The following is a 14,963-nucleotide window of genomic DNA, read 5'->3' on the forward strand; positions in this document are numbered from 1 at the left end:
TTTCTTCCTAGTCTGTCTTTTCTGGAAGCTTATCTGAATCATGTCCACCATGGGTGACCCTGGTGGTATTTAAAATACCCATGACATAGCTTCCAGAATCACAGTAACTCACATGCCATCACAGTGTGACAAACTGACAGATGAGTACAAATCTGTAAATCATTACAAGATCAGACAGCCTCATTTTTCTCCCACAGAGCAACTGGTGGATTTGAAACACCAACCTTGTGGCTAGGATCCCAATGCTTAGCCCATAGTACCTCCATGGCTCCTTAGGTAAAAGAAAAAGGGTGAGAAAGTACAGTTAATGTGTCGGGGAGAAGGAACAGCAAGTGCAAAATCTCTGTGGATGGGCACTATATTGTAGGAACTTAGAAGTTTAATTGTGTGTGTGTGTGTGTGTGTGTGTGTGAGTGGTGGAGGGGTTGTGGTTAAAGGAAAGAATAAATAACAGCACAGCTGAAGATGGTAGTAGAGGTAATATAATTAAAGGCTTTATAAATTGTGTAAGGGATTTGGACTTTACCTTAAAAGCAATCCTACACTTGTGAAGTATTTTAAACAAAAGAATTACATGGTCAGATTTACAGTGTGGAAAGTCCATTTTCCTTGCAGTGATGAGACTGGAGGTGGTATGGAGATGGAGAGATAAACAGTATCCTTTTGCAATAATCTGGACATGTGGTCACGGCAGCCTAGAGGAAACCAGTGAGAAATAGGATGGAGAGAGTAATAGGAACTAGAGAAATGCAAGAGTAATATTAGGCTTTAGAATCTACGTGGATGCTGGTACCATTCTCTGAGGTAGAAAAGGAGGAGAACTGAAAGTACAGGATGATGAAAAGTCTAGTTATGCCCCTGCTGGATGTGAGGTGACGTTGAGTGGAGATGCCTGGGGACTGAAGTTTAGGGGAGTTCTTGGTTGAAAGTATATAAATATGGGAGAAGTCATGATAGACAAAACTGAATCCATGGGAATGGATGAGAGCATCCACATAGAATGTGTAGAGCAAAAAAAGAGAAAAGGCTTTCAAGAGGGAAGTTGGTCAACAGATTCAAATAGAGCTGAATAATTAAGTACAGCAACGGCTGAAATGTGTTTGAGGTTTGAAGTCAAAGATAACTTGGTGAGCTTGGACAGTTGTTTCAGTATAGTAATGAAGCATAGCAATGAAGGCAGAATTCAGCCTGTAGTGTGTTGAGGTGCAAGTGTGAGGGAGGTAAAGCAAAATAGAAAGCAACTGTGGCAGCGGCCTGCAGAACCTCTCCTGGCAGCAGCCTAATTGACCCAGGACCCCAGCTGGACTATGAATATGTCACTGACTGTCCTATACCGTGAGCTCCTATAGGCTGTTTCCCACCAATGACTGAGCATAGCAGGACTATAAAAGAAGGCATGGGACTCCCTGGATGACTGCCTTTGACTCTAAGACCCTTGGGAGGGCTTTGTAGAACTTTCTCTAGACTTCACAGTCGTCTAGGATTGCTTGCATTTAAGCTTCTTTCCCTTCTCTTTCACTTGGGGATAGATTCAAGGTCACTTGTAGAGATTTGATGGCTCTGCCAGCTTTATCCAGCTCCTGCCCTCATTTTTTCACCTGAGTTTCCTCCATAATAAAATCATTGACTGTTTAATCCCTTCTTAGGATTTGCTTCTCAGAGGACTCAAACTAATGCTAAAACTTCTTAATGAAGTTTGTAAACTAGTACAGAGATAAGGGAATGATACAGGAAGATACGTTGAGTCAAGGGAGGATTCAATGATGGCTGGGACATGTTGTATTTTCCAAAGATGTGTACAACAATACCACCCCCCTCCATTTGATATGTCCTTTTTATGATGTGATTTGGCATTCCTACCTTCAGGAGGGTGGGGATCTCCGCCTGAGTCCAGACAGGTCTTTGTAACTCTTTAACTCAGAGTGTAAAGCAGGGTGGTGCTGTGGACTTCTGAGGTTAGATAATAAAAAATGTACTTCCATCCTACCCTTTTGGGATGATACCTCTTGGTGATCAGCTGTCATATTATGAGTTAAGTCTAGATAGTCAGCCTGAAGAGGGTCAGTAGAGAGGCCATCTACAGGAATTTTGGCTGACAGCCCAGCTGAGGTCCTCACTAAGAACCAGTATTAACCTCAAGACATGTGAGTGAAGGTGATTCCTGAGGACTCTTGAACCCTGTCACCAAGTCACCCCAGCCTTTGAATTTTCTTAACTGACGAGCCAAACATTGTGGAGCAAAGACAAGCCATCCCACTATTCCCTGACCAAATTCCTGGCCTACAGAATCTGTATGATAGAATTCTTTTTACCAGTAGAGCTGGGAAGAAGCTGATGATATAGGATGGAGGGTCTATTGATGAAACAAGACCCCTGAAATGGCAGGATAGGATCCAGATTACAGGCAATTAGAATGAATGCCCTTAAGGAGCCTTGGTAGCATAGTGGATTAGGAGCTGGACTGCTAACTGCAAAGTTGGCAGTTTGAGACCACCAACCACACCCAAAGAGAAAGATAAGGCTTTCTGCTCCCTTAAAGATTTACAGCCTCAGAAACTCTATACAGGGTCACTATGAGTCAGAACCAACTTGATGGCATACTACCAACAACCACCACCAGAATGCCACCACCAGAATGCCCTTGGAGAGCCAGTGAGACAGAAACTTGGATACAGGCAATTGATAGGCTTGGTGACCTATAAAGATACTCTTGAAGTAAGGTTGTGAATTTGCTATTTAAATAGGGTTTCTCGTTTTTGTTATGTATCACTGACTCGATTCTGACTCATAGTGACCCTGTGTAGGGTTTTCAACGATCAGCTGGCAGATTTGAACCACTTACCTTGCAGTTTGTAGTCCAGTGTTTACCCTACAGGACCGCACCAGATAACTGCCTTTTGACTTTCCAACAATGTTTTGAACTTGTAAATATTTTGAATAGATCTTTTTGCTCTTTAATATCCAAATTAATAAATCAATCAACTGCAAATGTGTTTCTTAGAACTTATTGGATAAAGATATACAAGGGGCCTTCAAAAATTTGTGGAAAAATTCCATTATCATTTCAATTCCATTTTTTCCATGAACTTTTTGTAGCTACTTTATCAGTGGTTGGAAATGCACTTCATGTTATGAATGCCATTTCTTGGCTCCATGCAGTGAGCTGATTAAGACACTGATGTGGGTAAAATGCGGTGTCTGATCTCCAGGGGTTTACATGGGGAAGATGGTGCAGGAACTGAACTTGCCAGTGTGGACACCAGGGTTTTCGCATCTGCTTGCCTGCATCACCTCCTCAGACTTTGGGATCTGTCTTTTGCTTCACCAGAACTCAGAAACCAGTTTCCATTTGCTAATTCTTGGATTTCGTCTTTCTTACATTCTTATTGCTTTTCTTATTGCTTCTATTACATTAAAAAACAAAAACCCCCAACAACACATGGCTATAAAGTCAATTCTGAGTACTGCACTAAAAGTAGTACTGCGCCAAAGAGTTTTCTTGGCAGTATATTTATGAAAGCAGATCACCAGCCCTTTCTTCCGCAGAGCTGCTGGGTGTGTGTTTGAACCATCAACCTTTAGGTTACCAGCCAATTGCAAACCACTTGTACCCTCAGCTTCTTCCTGTTACATTATACAAGTTCAAAGATGAAACACATAGGTGTTTATTACTGGAAAAATTCAGGAAATTATAAAGACTGACTCAATTAAGGTCTGCAGAGAAAAAGATGACCAGCATCTATAATTTCTAAAAGATGAATGTTTTCAATGGAAGAAACATGAAATTCACCATCAGATAATACCTAATGCTTTTTCCTTTAAGAAAAACACATTTTAAAGAACTTGAGTTGGGTATAAATACAAAGGTACACAAACCTGAGACTGCTTAAAAACAAAAGAAGAAACCAGAATATGGTTTAGTTATGTAAAATTCAAAGACTGAGCTCAATCTTGGCCCAAGGGAAATTGATAGAGGGAAACAGATTCATTTGTGATTATGGATAATGTTTGCTGTAAGATTTATAGCCAAAGATGGAATTGATAAAGGCTCTGCCATGTTTTTCATGCATTGAAATAAACAGTCAACTTGATGTTTTGCTAAAAGAAGAACATTCTAGAATAGATGCTTTGTTTCATGAAGTCTGGTATGGGGAGGTGGAAGGTGAGGGATTCTGGGGTGGAGATGGAGAGACACACAGGGAACTGAGATACAAGTATGAGTGGAGCCCTGAAACATTAAAAAATAAAAAATATACTTAAACTTCATCTTTGTGATTATGTAAAATTTGCACCTAATTTTTAGGTAACCAAACCAATCAGCACTAAGCTATGAACCTTAAGGTTGGCAGTTCAAACCCATCAGCTACTCCTCAGAAACCTATACAGGGCTGCTATGAGTTGGAACCAATTCAATGGCACTCAACAACCAACCAACCAACTGACCAACCATAGTAACCAAACCATACCCATTGCTGTCAAGTTGATTGTGACCCATCGTGACCATGTGGCACAGAGTAGAATTGCTCTGTAGGGTTTCTGAGGCTGTAAATCTGTATGGCAACAGACTGCCTCATCTTTCCAGAGGAGTAACTGGTACGTTTGATCCACTGACCTTTCACTTACCATGCCAACACTTAGTTGACTATGCCACCAGAGATCCTTAAGATAGACTAAAAATGTATTTAATATATTAGTATATTATATTTTGCTCTTTTAAATAAAACAAAATCCACAAAAATCTATACCTCACCACTGTCTCCAAATCCTGGTGTGGCGCTGCAGGTTAACACACTGGACTACAAAGTCAGTTTGAACCATAAGGTCGATGGTGCAATATCCCCAGCCACTCTAGAAACCCTATACAGGATCACTATGAGTAGGAATTGACTCAATGCCACTTAACAACAACAACATTCACCAAATAGTCACTAACAATCTAACAATAGTATTATTCTACACATGTTTTTCAACAGAAACTCTTAATGACTTTTAAAGACATGTAATTATTGCTCAGAGTGCAGGTGTGGCACTGTAGAATAAGCACTGGTCCACAAGGTTGGTTTGAGCCACAAGGTCTTTGTTTCAAACACATCTGCCACTCTTTGGAAGTGCTATACAGGGTTGCTTTGCACTTAATAATAACAACAACAATTATTACTCATCTGAGGTTTTTTTTTTTACTGAGAAGATAATTTGAGTAAAATAGCTATGAGATTAGAGGTGGGACTAGGGAATTTTATATTCCCTTGTTCTTGTTATTAAGTACCACTGCTGGTGGTGCTTGTATGCCATAGAGTTGGTTCCAACTCATAGCGACCCTGTTCAGGGTTTCCGAGGCTGTAAATCTTTACAGGAGCAGAAAGCCTCATCTTTCTCCCACAGAACAGCTGGTAGTTTCGAACTGCTGACCCTGTGGTTTGCAGCCTGATTCGTAACCACTACATATTTGGTTCAAACTCACAGCAACCCTGAACAGGGTTTCCAAGGCTATAAACTTTTGCAGGTTCAGAAAACCTAATCTTCCTTCTGAGGATGGGCTGGTGGGCTTGAACCACTGACCTTGTGGTTTTCAGTCTAGTGCTTGTTACAGAGTCACTGAGCTCCTTTCCTTTAGAGAAACTGTCATTAAGTTATGTAATCATGACAATGTTGCAAATCCCACAAAGTATGTGATATTTGGAAGCTTGCTGTTATGTACTGTTGATTCAGTTCTGCCTCAAAGGGATCCTATATAGAGTCTCCTAGGCTGTAAATCTTTATGGAAGCAGAAAACCTCATCTTCCTCCCAAAGAGGCTGGTAGGCTCACATGTCGGACCAAGTGGTTCTCAGTCCAGTGCTTATCGTATGGAGTTAATGAGCTCCCGCCTGGAAACTGTTAAGTGCCAAGAAGGCGGTTCCAACTCTGAGCAACCCTGTATAGAATTTCTAAGGAGTGGCTCATGGGCTTGAACTGCTGACCGAAGGAGGCATACGCTCCTTACATATGTGCAGATGGACTCATTCATTTAACAAAAATTTATTAAATGTCTACTAGTTCTCAAATGGAATCCTGATGTGGCACTGTAGGATATGCACTGAACTGCTAACTGGAAGGTCGGCGGTTCAAGCCCAACATCCACTCCTTGGAAATCCTGTACAGGGTTGCTATGAGTTGGAACTAATTCAATGGCACTTAACAAACAAACAAAATACCTTTTTAAATATGTGCTGATAGACATTAATTTAACCAAAAATTTATTATATACCTGCTAGTTTCCAATGAAGTGCCTGTTAGGCATTGGACTGTTAACCACAAGGTTGGTGATTCAAACCCACAAGCTGCTCTGCAAGACAAAGATGAGGCTGTCTGCTCCCGTAAAGATTTAAAGCTTCACTGTGAGTCAGAATCAACTTCATGGCAGTGGGTTTGAAAATGTATATGTTTTTTAATGACGTGCCTAAGGTTTCCTGGTGATACACTGGTTAAGGGTTCAGTCACATACTAAAGTTAGCAGTTTGAACTGCTCTGTGGAAGAAAGACATAGCAGCCTAAACCCATATGGGGCCATTCTACTCTATCATGTAGGCATCCTATGAGTCAGAATTGACTCAACTGAATCGATGACATGCATGGTAGATGTGCCTGGGGGCCCTAGATATTACAAACTACTAACTTGGTAAGCACTCAACTACCAAGTGGAGTTGCACTTTAAAACCATCCAGCGGTGCCTTGTGCCTTGAAAAAAGGACCTGCATCTGCCACTAAAATATCACAGCCATTGGAAAGGATGGCACCTGGTTGGGTTTTTTTCATCTATGATCTACCTAGTCCTGGGTGAAGTATAGTGATGAATATAAGAAAAATAAGAAACTTGGTTTCTGCCCTTAATTGTGAGCCTATGTAGTTCTGAAATGGAAGGACTTTCACTATTCTTCTATAATGTATTAATTGTGGTTTTCTAGATCAAGCGATTAAAAACAAACCCTGAGGTTACTCCGAGTGGAAAGATTAATGTTCTGATAATGAAAGGAAAGACTATAAATAGTGGCTATGGCACTGATGACTCACAAATGAGGAAGACAGATTTTTTTGGTCACAAATCCCAAAAAGGTGGACCAAGAATTAAGAAAAATGAACATGTTTTCTTCCTAGCACCGGTCTAGTCTGTTATCAATGCTCAGCAGGGATTGGTTGGACCTTCATTTAAAAACAATAATGGAAACCAGGCCTCTGAGACCAGCTTGAGGCTTAGAAAAACTCAAAACAAGTCCTAAAAAGCTAGAGAGGTTAGCTTTCAGTTTGGGAATATAGCGTATTAAGTGCTATGTTAAGTTTCTTCTTTTACTCAGTTTTCTTCCTTGGCTCAGTTGTCAATCTTTGGCCAATTTATCTTTGCACTATGGCAAAGAAAGAAGTTCCAGAGTGGTGTAAATGGCTAACTAAAGCATAGGAAGTTTGAATCAACTCAGAGAGGCTCCCTGGAAAAAAAATCTTGATGGTCTACTTCTGATGAACCAACCATTGAAAATCGTCTGATGCGCAGTTGTACTTTGACACACATGGGAGTTTACCATGAGCTGGAGGAGACTCAAGTGTAGCTGAAAATAACAACTTGATAAAGAACAACATTCACACGACTGACTTAAGCCCATTCCTCTGCTTGTTTCATTTCTGTTATGGTTAGCAAAGGAAAATACCATTTTATCCTCTTTTATTTAGGAACAAACCCTCAAGATGGTCCTATTTAACATTTATTTGACTTCAAACATAGACCTAGGTCTCTACAACTTCCAATAATTTTAGCAGGCATTACCTTGTTATTGCGTTCGATCCCAACATAATCTGCTTCTTCTGGTATTATTACAAAGAGTTCAGCTTCATAGGCTCCTTCCCCTTCATTTCTTGTATTTATTATGAGCATAAGGTGGTTTTCATCTCCAATGATTACCTGATGCTTATCTCTATAAAGGCAGTTTAAAAAGAATGATTAGGTATTTTACTCTTTTAACTTCACATATACTTAAAGTGCTTATCTGGGAGAAAAAGGAGTATGTCGAATTCTAAACTGAAACAAATGGGGAATGGATCATTATGAGGGATGGTGTACATGATTTGTAATGTATGCCCATTTTAGCGGTGTAAATCCTCTCACTGTGGTTTAATTCCAGCTACCAACATACTTCACAGCTTGCTAGCACCATTCCTGCAATGTTAACAACTGCCTCATGAGCTGCTATGAGGCAGTTCAGACACACCAATTAAAATATCCATTAGGAAGAAAATGAGCAAGGCAAGGGAGAGGGAGAATGAAGAAGAAAATCAGTTGGGTAGACGTGTAATGAAAAGACTATTAGCAACAAGAAACAGGTTGAAAACTAAGCGATCCTAAATAGCTGATAGAGGATTGTGAAGAAATTTGATTCGCTTCAAACTGACCCAACATTTGGAAATGCCTATTCCACTTCTGACTTTTACTTAAAGCTATTGCTTTTGACACTTGCTAAATTGTAAAGTTTGGGAAAAGTCCCTATGGGAGGTTAGCAGATTGCAAATACTGGCAGCAAGATAGTTTCTAGGCTGAAAGGGAGCACAGAGCTGTGTTTTCTACCAAAGGATGTTTTACCATCATCATTTCTTTCAGTAACAAAATCATTATTTACCATTAATATCATTTCTTTCAGTAATAAAAAGTAATACAATAACCAACACTGGACTGACTGGTGACCCCATTGCTGGCATTCATGAAGTCCTTTGATTCTTACTTGATTTTAGGGTGACTTCTGCTTTATTGCAGAAAGTACTAATTAAAGCAATTTTTCTGCAGTAAATTAAAATTGATTTTGTTTTGACAATTTTACAGATGCCTTTGAGATTACTGAAGACAGTCTTGAGGTGCTGCAAAAACTAGGGCGTCTAAAGTGTAGATCGGATCAACCCTCCTGCATCCTTCATCTACTTGACTGAGGCACAAATGTAAATAGAACCTGAGACACCGGATAGATGAGTTTACTTTTAAGAAAGAAAACATTTCCACCCCGCCCCCGCCACATTTGCTGAAAGATAAAACGACCGGCTAAAAATCTTAGGGTGTGTCACTTGACACCAATGACAAAGAACTGACCCAAACCACAGGCTTACCCAAAGTGTAGCCAAGCTCAAGAATTTCATGCCGTGTATTTTTTTTTCCCCCAGCACTTGGAAGTGTGTGCTTTCTCCAGAGAAGCTTTAAATAAACACCTGTGTTCCATTAGATCTAATGTACAAGTTTATTTATTTAAACTTACGGTCGAGCTGACAGCTTCAAGTCAGGAATGCACATATTGTCTTCTCCACAGTCCACCAGGATGTGAGCCTGTGTTGGGCAAAACAGGCATCAGGGATATCTTGGAAAACCTGCATCACATTCCTCGTTCTTGAAGATAACTAACAATTCCACAAATAAAAGCAAGGCATGCATTTCACCATGCATGATTCTCTAGAGCTATATGTTCACCCTATGTCACCCAGTGACCTCCCAATATAGTTTACATAATAGCCCAACTCCAATTCATCCTAAAATGGCTACAAAGAATGTTACTCTGGCAATGTTTTGAGGATTACAGGCTGCCTTGCTTCCATTATGGCCACATTCTGAACAAATTAAATCTCGGTTCTACAAGGGGAAGGGCTTCTGAAAACACAACGATAGCAGTGTTTCAGGAAACATGTTATGCAAAACCCCCAACTGCTACATGTTTGTGTGCAGGAATGCAAACAAAAGGGCTAGCTTTGGTCTCAAGGTCAAAGGAACAATACTTGGTGCCTGCTTGAGAATGAACATCAGAAATAGTCAGAGACCCACCTGTTCTCTAACTGTGTTTTCTCTGTAATGGTTCAGTATTGGTTTCACTGCCAAGCCTTCTTTAAAGGTGGATTCATCCAAACTGTAATTCAAACGAATGTTGATTGGAGATAATTTATCTCGGAATTCAGTTTCATCCTAGGGAAAATAATCACAAACTCAAGAAAGACTCCATGAAATGGTTGCAAGATGTTAGTATGTGAAAGGCAGACAACATTTGACTGTAGTCAATGAAAGTGAATAATGAAGCAATTATCATGGCAGCAGGCTTAGACACATGCTGATTTATTGGTATATGGCAGCCACCAGAATCCATCTATGTTCAGAGATGAAGTCATTTAGAGCCGGGGGTTCACTGGCGTATGCTCTTAGAGGTAATATTCAGGTTCCCCAGATCTTCAGTGATCCACACAGTTGCAAAGTAAAAAATATACACATATATAGTTAAGTGCTGTGGAGTTGGTTTCAACTCATAGTGACCCTGGTGAGCTTGAACTGACGACCTTGCGGTTCAAACTGACATTGCAGTCCTGTGTATTAACCCACAGCACCATACTAGGACTCATACATACACACATACACATACACAACACAAATGTCCTTAAAAGAAACATGAATTAGGATTTTTATTTTCATGGAGTAGGCAGAATCTGTGAGTCTTCTTGGGCACAAAAGAAGAAAACATCTTGACTCTCTTATCATCTCTTTACACTAAGCCCTTGCTTACACGAACTTCAAAACATCTTCAACACATTTGAAGTTCCCTCAGAAAAAGAACCAAAACTCCGTGACTGAGGGTTGGCACCAAGCAGGAAGCACCTCGAACACAGGACCACTTCAGACTGTGTAGCAGGCATGTCTCCCTGCAGTTGTGTGCCACTCATGGTAAGATATGAGTGAGGGTCATTATATCTGATTGCTCATTCTAGACTGTGTTGCCCCCTCACTTAAACTCCCTTAGAGGAGGGAAGAAAATGAGAAAGAGTGGTACCATCTCAAAGTTGGCAAGGGAAAGATGACCTATTATTGTATAATTATTGGGGGTTTTTTAATTGTGTGGTGGGTTTTCGAATTCTTGTAAAAAAATATTTATGATATATAATAACAAAAAAACATTTTAAATAAAGACTTTGAATGCCTAAATATCAACACTAAAATTTTTCCTGAGTTGTCTCTGAAACATACATTAATAAGATTTGAGAAAACATATTCACATAAGATAAAAATTCAAATAAATTGTGCTGAACTCTTATGTTCTGTGAAGAGTAGGGGTATTTAAGGAGTCCCAGTGTGGCACGGTGGATTAGTGTGCTGGACTACAAGGTCAGTTTGAACCAAAACGCTGACAGCTCAAGCTCACCAGCTGCTCCTTAGAAACCATATACAGGGTCACTATGAGTCGAAAACGACTCGATGGCACTTACAACAAACAACAACAAAAGGGTAGTTAGGAATGAAAATTGCTTGAGTTGAGTACCTTTACCAAGATACTTTTTCCAATAAAAAAATAAGACTTAGAGATTAGAGGGTTAGTTGAAGGAAGGATCAAGAAGACCATGAGCGCTCTTAAGTTTGCTCATCTAAAAATGAAAATAGATGCAGATCTACGTAGTCAAACATGATAGGGGGATGGAGAGAAATGGTTGGAATTTGGATTTGAGTGTTAGAGACCAGAGAAGTAACTTCTAGAATACGTACTCGAAGGTAAACGATAAAGTCCTGGCACTGGAGGGCTTTCTGTCTCTTCATTAAGAGAAGGAAAACAAGATGGGACTGGTGGCTGTCCAGGAAGAGCGTTCGTTTAATGGCTCCTTTTTGTTTCAATGAATCTAATTGCACCTCAGTCTTCAGGCCTAAAGGACATAAAATACAACCAGGAAAGAAAAAAATACTCAGTGAATGCAATGCTGTACCATAGAGAGATAAGATTTATTATCTCAAATTGCTTATTTGGGAAACATTTTTTCACAGTTGGGCTGAAAAATGAAACATTTTTCAGTTGGGCTGAAAAATGATACATAGTTTGAAAGGTTTTTTTGCTTTTTTTTTTTTTGTAAAATACTTTCCAAATTAACCAAAGCAAACATATTTTTATAATTTTTAATACAAGTTGTCATTTCCCCAGAGTTGTTGTTGTTAGGTGCCACTGAGTTGGTACAGACTCATAGCAACCCTATGCACAGGAGAACAAAACACTGCCAAATCCTGGGACAACCTCACAATTGTTGCCACGCTTGAGCCCATTGATGCTGCCACTTTGCCAATCCATCCCACTGGGGTCTTTCTCTTTTTCTCTGACCCTCCATCTTACCAAACATGATATTCCCATGATTACATATGGTCTTATATATAATATGAATGTCAATTAATCAAGCAATATTTATGTAGATGGTTCCATATATACAATAGGGATTTTGGTATTAGTAAAGGGTAGTTTATCGTCTGTGCAGAGAAACGCTTACTGTTCAATTTTCTTAGTATAGCATAAGAATGTAAAAATGAAAACATGCTCACCTATTGTGTTTGAAATGCTCTGGCCTGTTACAGATGCACATACTCTTAAAGAAAAGCTATGGAAAATAAGAATCAATAAATTACTGGTTAATAAACTTTTGAATCAGAAGTAGAACTCTTCCTTTACCTCACCCCAGATAAAATGAGTAAGTCCTTTTTCCTTTATGTTTCTCTAAATATACACACACATATTTTTATGATATAACTATATCCCAACATGCAATGCTAATATAAACTATTAAGACAGGTGACATTATTACACTGGAAGGCGATACTCAAATATATCATTAAGAGACTAATGACTCAATCAACAGGTCAATTAATCAGTTATATGTTGCCTTCATTCAATAAATACTAATGAGTATCTTATGTGTTCCAGGCAGGGGAGGAGAAGGCATACAGTAGGCAGACAGTGAGTGCTAAGGACTAGAGGTGTACACAAGCATGATAGTATTTGAGGAACTAAGGAACTTCAAACATGGTTGGTGTATGAAGTGTGATGGGGAAACCATAGGTGGTTAAGGTTGGCTTGACTATGAGTAGGACACAGGCTTTTGAAAGTCATGTTACAGAATTTGGAACTCATGCTGAGAAGATGGGAAGACCATTTTGGGATTAACTCTGCATCACGTATCTTTTTCTGGAAGGAAAATGGATTTGCTCTAGGCAGGGGAAGACCTGAGACAGAAATACTAGAAAAGAGGGAGGAAAGGAAGAAATAAGGAGCTTGGAGGGCTGTCTCAAACTTTTTAAGTGCTGTCAAGTTGGTTCCAACTCCTAGCAATATTGTATAGGGTTTCTGAGGAACAGCTGGTGGGTTTGAACTGCCGACCTTGTAGTTAGTAATCCAGTATTTTTCCTACAAAGCCAAGCCAGTCTCAACGAGGTAGGCACAATAATATGGAGTAAGAAGACTACTGAAATAGGGTAGACAGACATAAGAAGTACTTTATAGCTTTGCCTTGAGCATGCCCAGAACACAATCCAAGGAAATGTCTCCCATGGCTTGTGCATGAGCCAGGTCTACGGCAGTGGAGGGAATGAAAAGTAGCCTCTTGTCTCAGCCTGACATTGCTGCATGTGTCACTCCTTGAAAAATTTCTAACCCAGCATTAGAGATGGGCCCTTTTTATATTTCTGAGAAGGTGAAAATACAAGCACATGCTTAAATATGAGTTAATGACAGCTGTAAAGCTTTTACTAATAAAATACTATAGTATGATCGAATATTTCTAAAGAATTCAAAAGGAGTAAAGAATCCCTAATCATACTTTAATTATGTGTCAGCTTCCTGTGTCAAACATAATGAAAATGTGTCACATCTGGGATTCATAGATCTACCATGACCTCAGTCAATGTCTTCCTTCAGGGTAAATAATTTGCCACATACCATTAAGCCAAAAGTTTCCTGAGATGTCAGTACTATTACAAGTGTTTAAACCATTTCCCCAGAGAAATCATAAATTCCAACCCATTTCTACTTCATTTGAATTATTCAAGAAAGAAAAAGAGCTAATCCTATCTTTACATTTTATAGCTGGTCTGGCTTTCAACATTGGAGTTTTTAAATTTTTTTTTTTCAGAAATAGTTGGCTATGTGTAAAAATCATCCATTGACTTTTCTGCTGTTTATTGTTATAATGCAAAGTCTGATCCAAACCCAAACCACTAAATTAACTTAGATCCTTCTTAGAAATTAGAAATGAAACTATTCTGCCTACAGTGGTTCTGATATGGTCACAAGGCAGAACCACACATTGTATAATGCTTTAACATTACTTCTAACCTAATGCATAGATGGAATGATGATTCTACAATATAACTATGTTCTTTGTTTAATAACCAGGTATAATGCAGAAAAAAAGCGATCAATGTGAAACTTTAAAATTATACAACAATTAATTTTTCACATTGACCAATTCAATCCTATTTTAATGATACTGTTACTGTTTCTTGTTAAGTGTTATTGAGTCAGCTCCGACTCACAGCGAGCGACCTTGTACAGGATTTCTGAGGAGTGACTGGTGAGTTTGAACTGTTGACCTTAAGATCAGGCTTCTTCTAGTTTTTAATCCTATAGCACCACACCAGGACTTTGATATGTGGTAGCAAATATCAAAGATTTTTATATAAAGTTCTACATTTCTGAAAAGTGTTTTTCAAATTTGAAAAGTGAGTATTACTGACTTACACTTATAAAATTAAAACATTCCCTAAATAATTATCTTTATTTTTCTAAGTGGTTAATATAGTTACTTTAACATTTACTTAGTGGGTTTTTCTTCTTTTTCCAATTTATAAATGCCAATATCAGACTGTACTTTATAAAACCTCACAGCTGCTTGAAAGACACAGAAATCCACATACAAGGGGATGAAGAATTATTTGTCAGTTAGAGTCTACATAATAGTTTTCAGATGTACAATACAAGGTTATATCAAATACAGATGAAACTTACAGCAACAAAAATCAACAGATGCCTTTCAATCATTTTGGGAGACTGAGCTGAATTCTCAGAATAAATGTTAAAAGCACCAGAGAGACTATTCTAGACTAAACCAGCTGTTTAATTTTCATCTTCTGATACTCTGAGCCATCACTTGACACATTCAAGTGAGAAACTAAAA

At 38.9% G+C, this 14,963-nt stretch overlaps 1 protein-coding gene across 1 annotated transcript in view; it reads right to left on the reverse strand.

Moving 5' to 3' along the window:
- Window positions 1–14,963, reverse strand: part of ITGA8 (integrin, alpha 8) — a 296,933-nt gene that overhangs the window by 100,764 nt on the left and 181,206 nt on the right. The window contains exons 16-20 of the mRNA XM_006872605.1: window positions 12,337–12,392; window positions 11,521–11,675; window positions 9,823–9,960; window positions 9,266–9,333; window positions 7,795–7,942 (exon numbers count right to left, since the gene is read on the reverse strand). Coding sequence (XP_006872667.1) covers window positions 7,795–7,942; window positions 9,266–9,333; window positions 9,823–9,960; window positions 11,521–11,675; window positions 12,337–12,392 — 565 coding nt within the window. The remainder of the gene's footprint in view (window positions 1–7,794; window positions 7,943–9,265; window positions 9,334–9,822; window positions 9,961–11,520; window positions 11,676–12,336; window positions 12,393–14,963) is intronic.

Source organism: Chrysochloris asiatica, unplaced genomic scaffold (assembly GCF_000296735.1).
Source record: "Chrysochloris asiatica unplaced genomic scaffold, ChrAsi1.0 scaffold00206, whole genome shotgun sequence".
Classification (NCBI taxonomy): Eukaryota; Metazoa; Chordata; class Mammalia; order Afrosoricida; family Chrysochloridae; genus Chrysochloris; species Chrysochloris asiatica.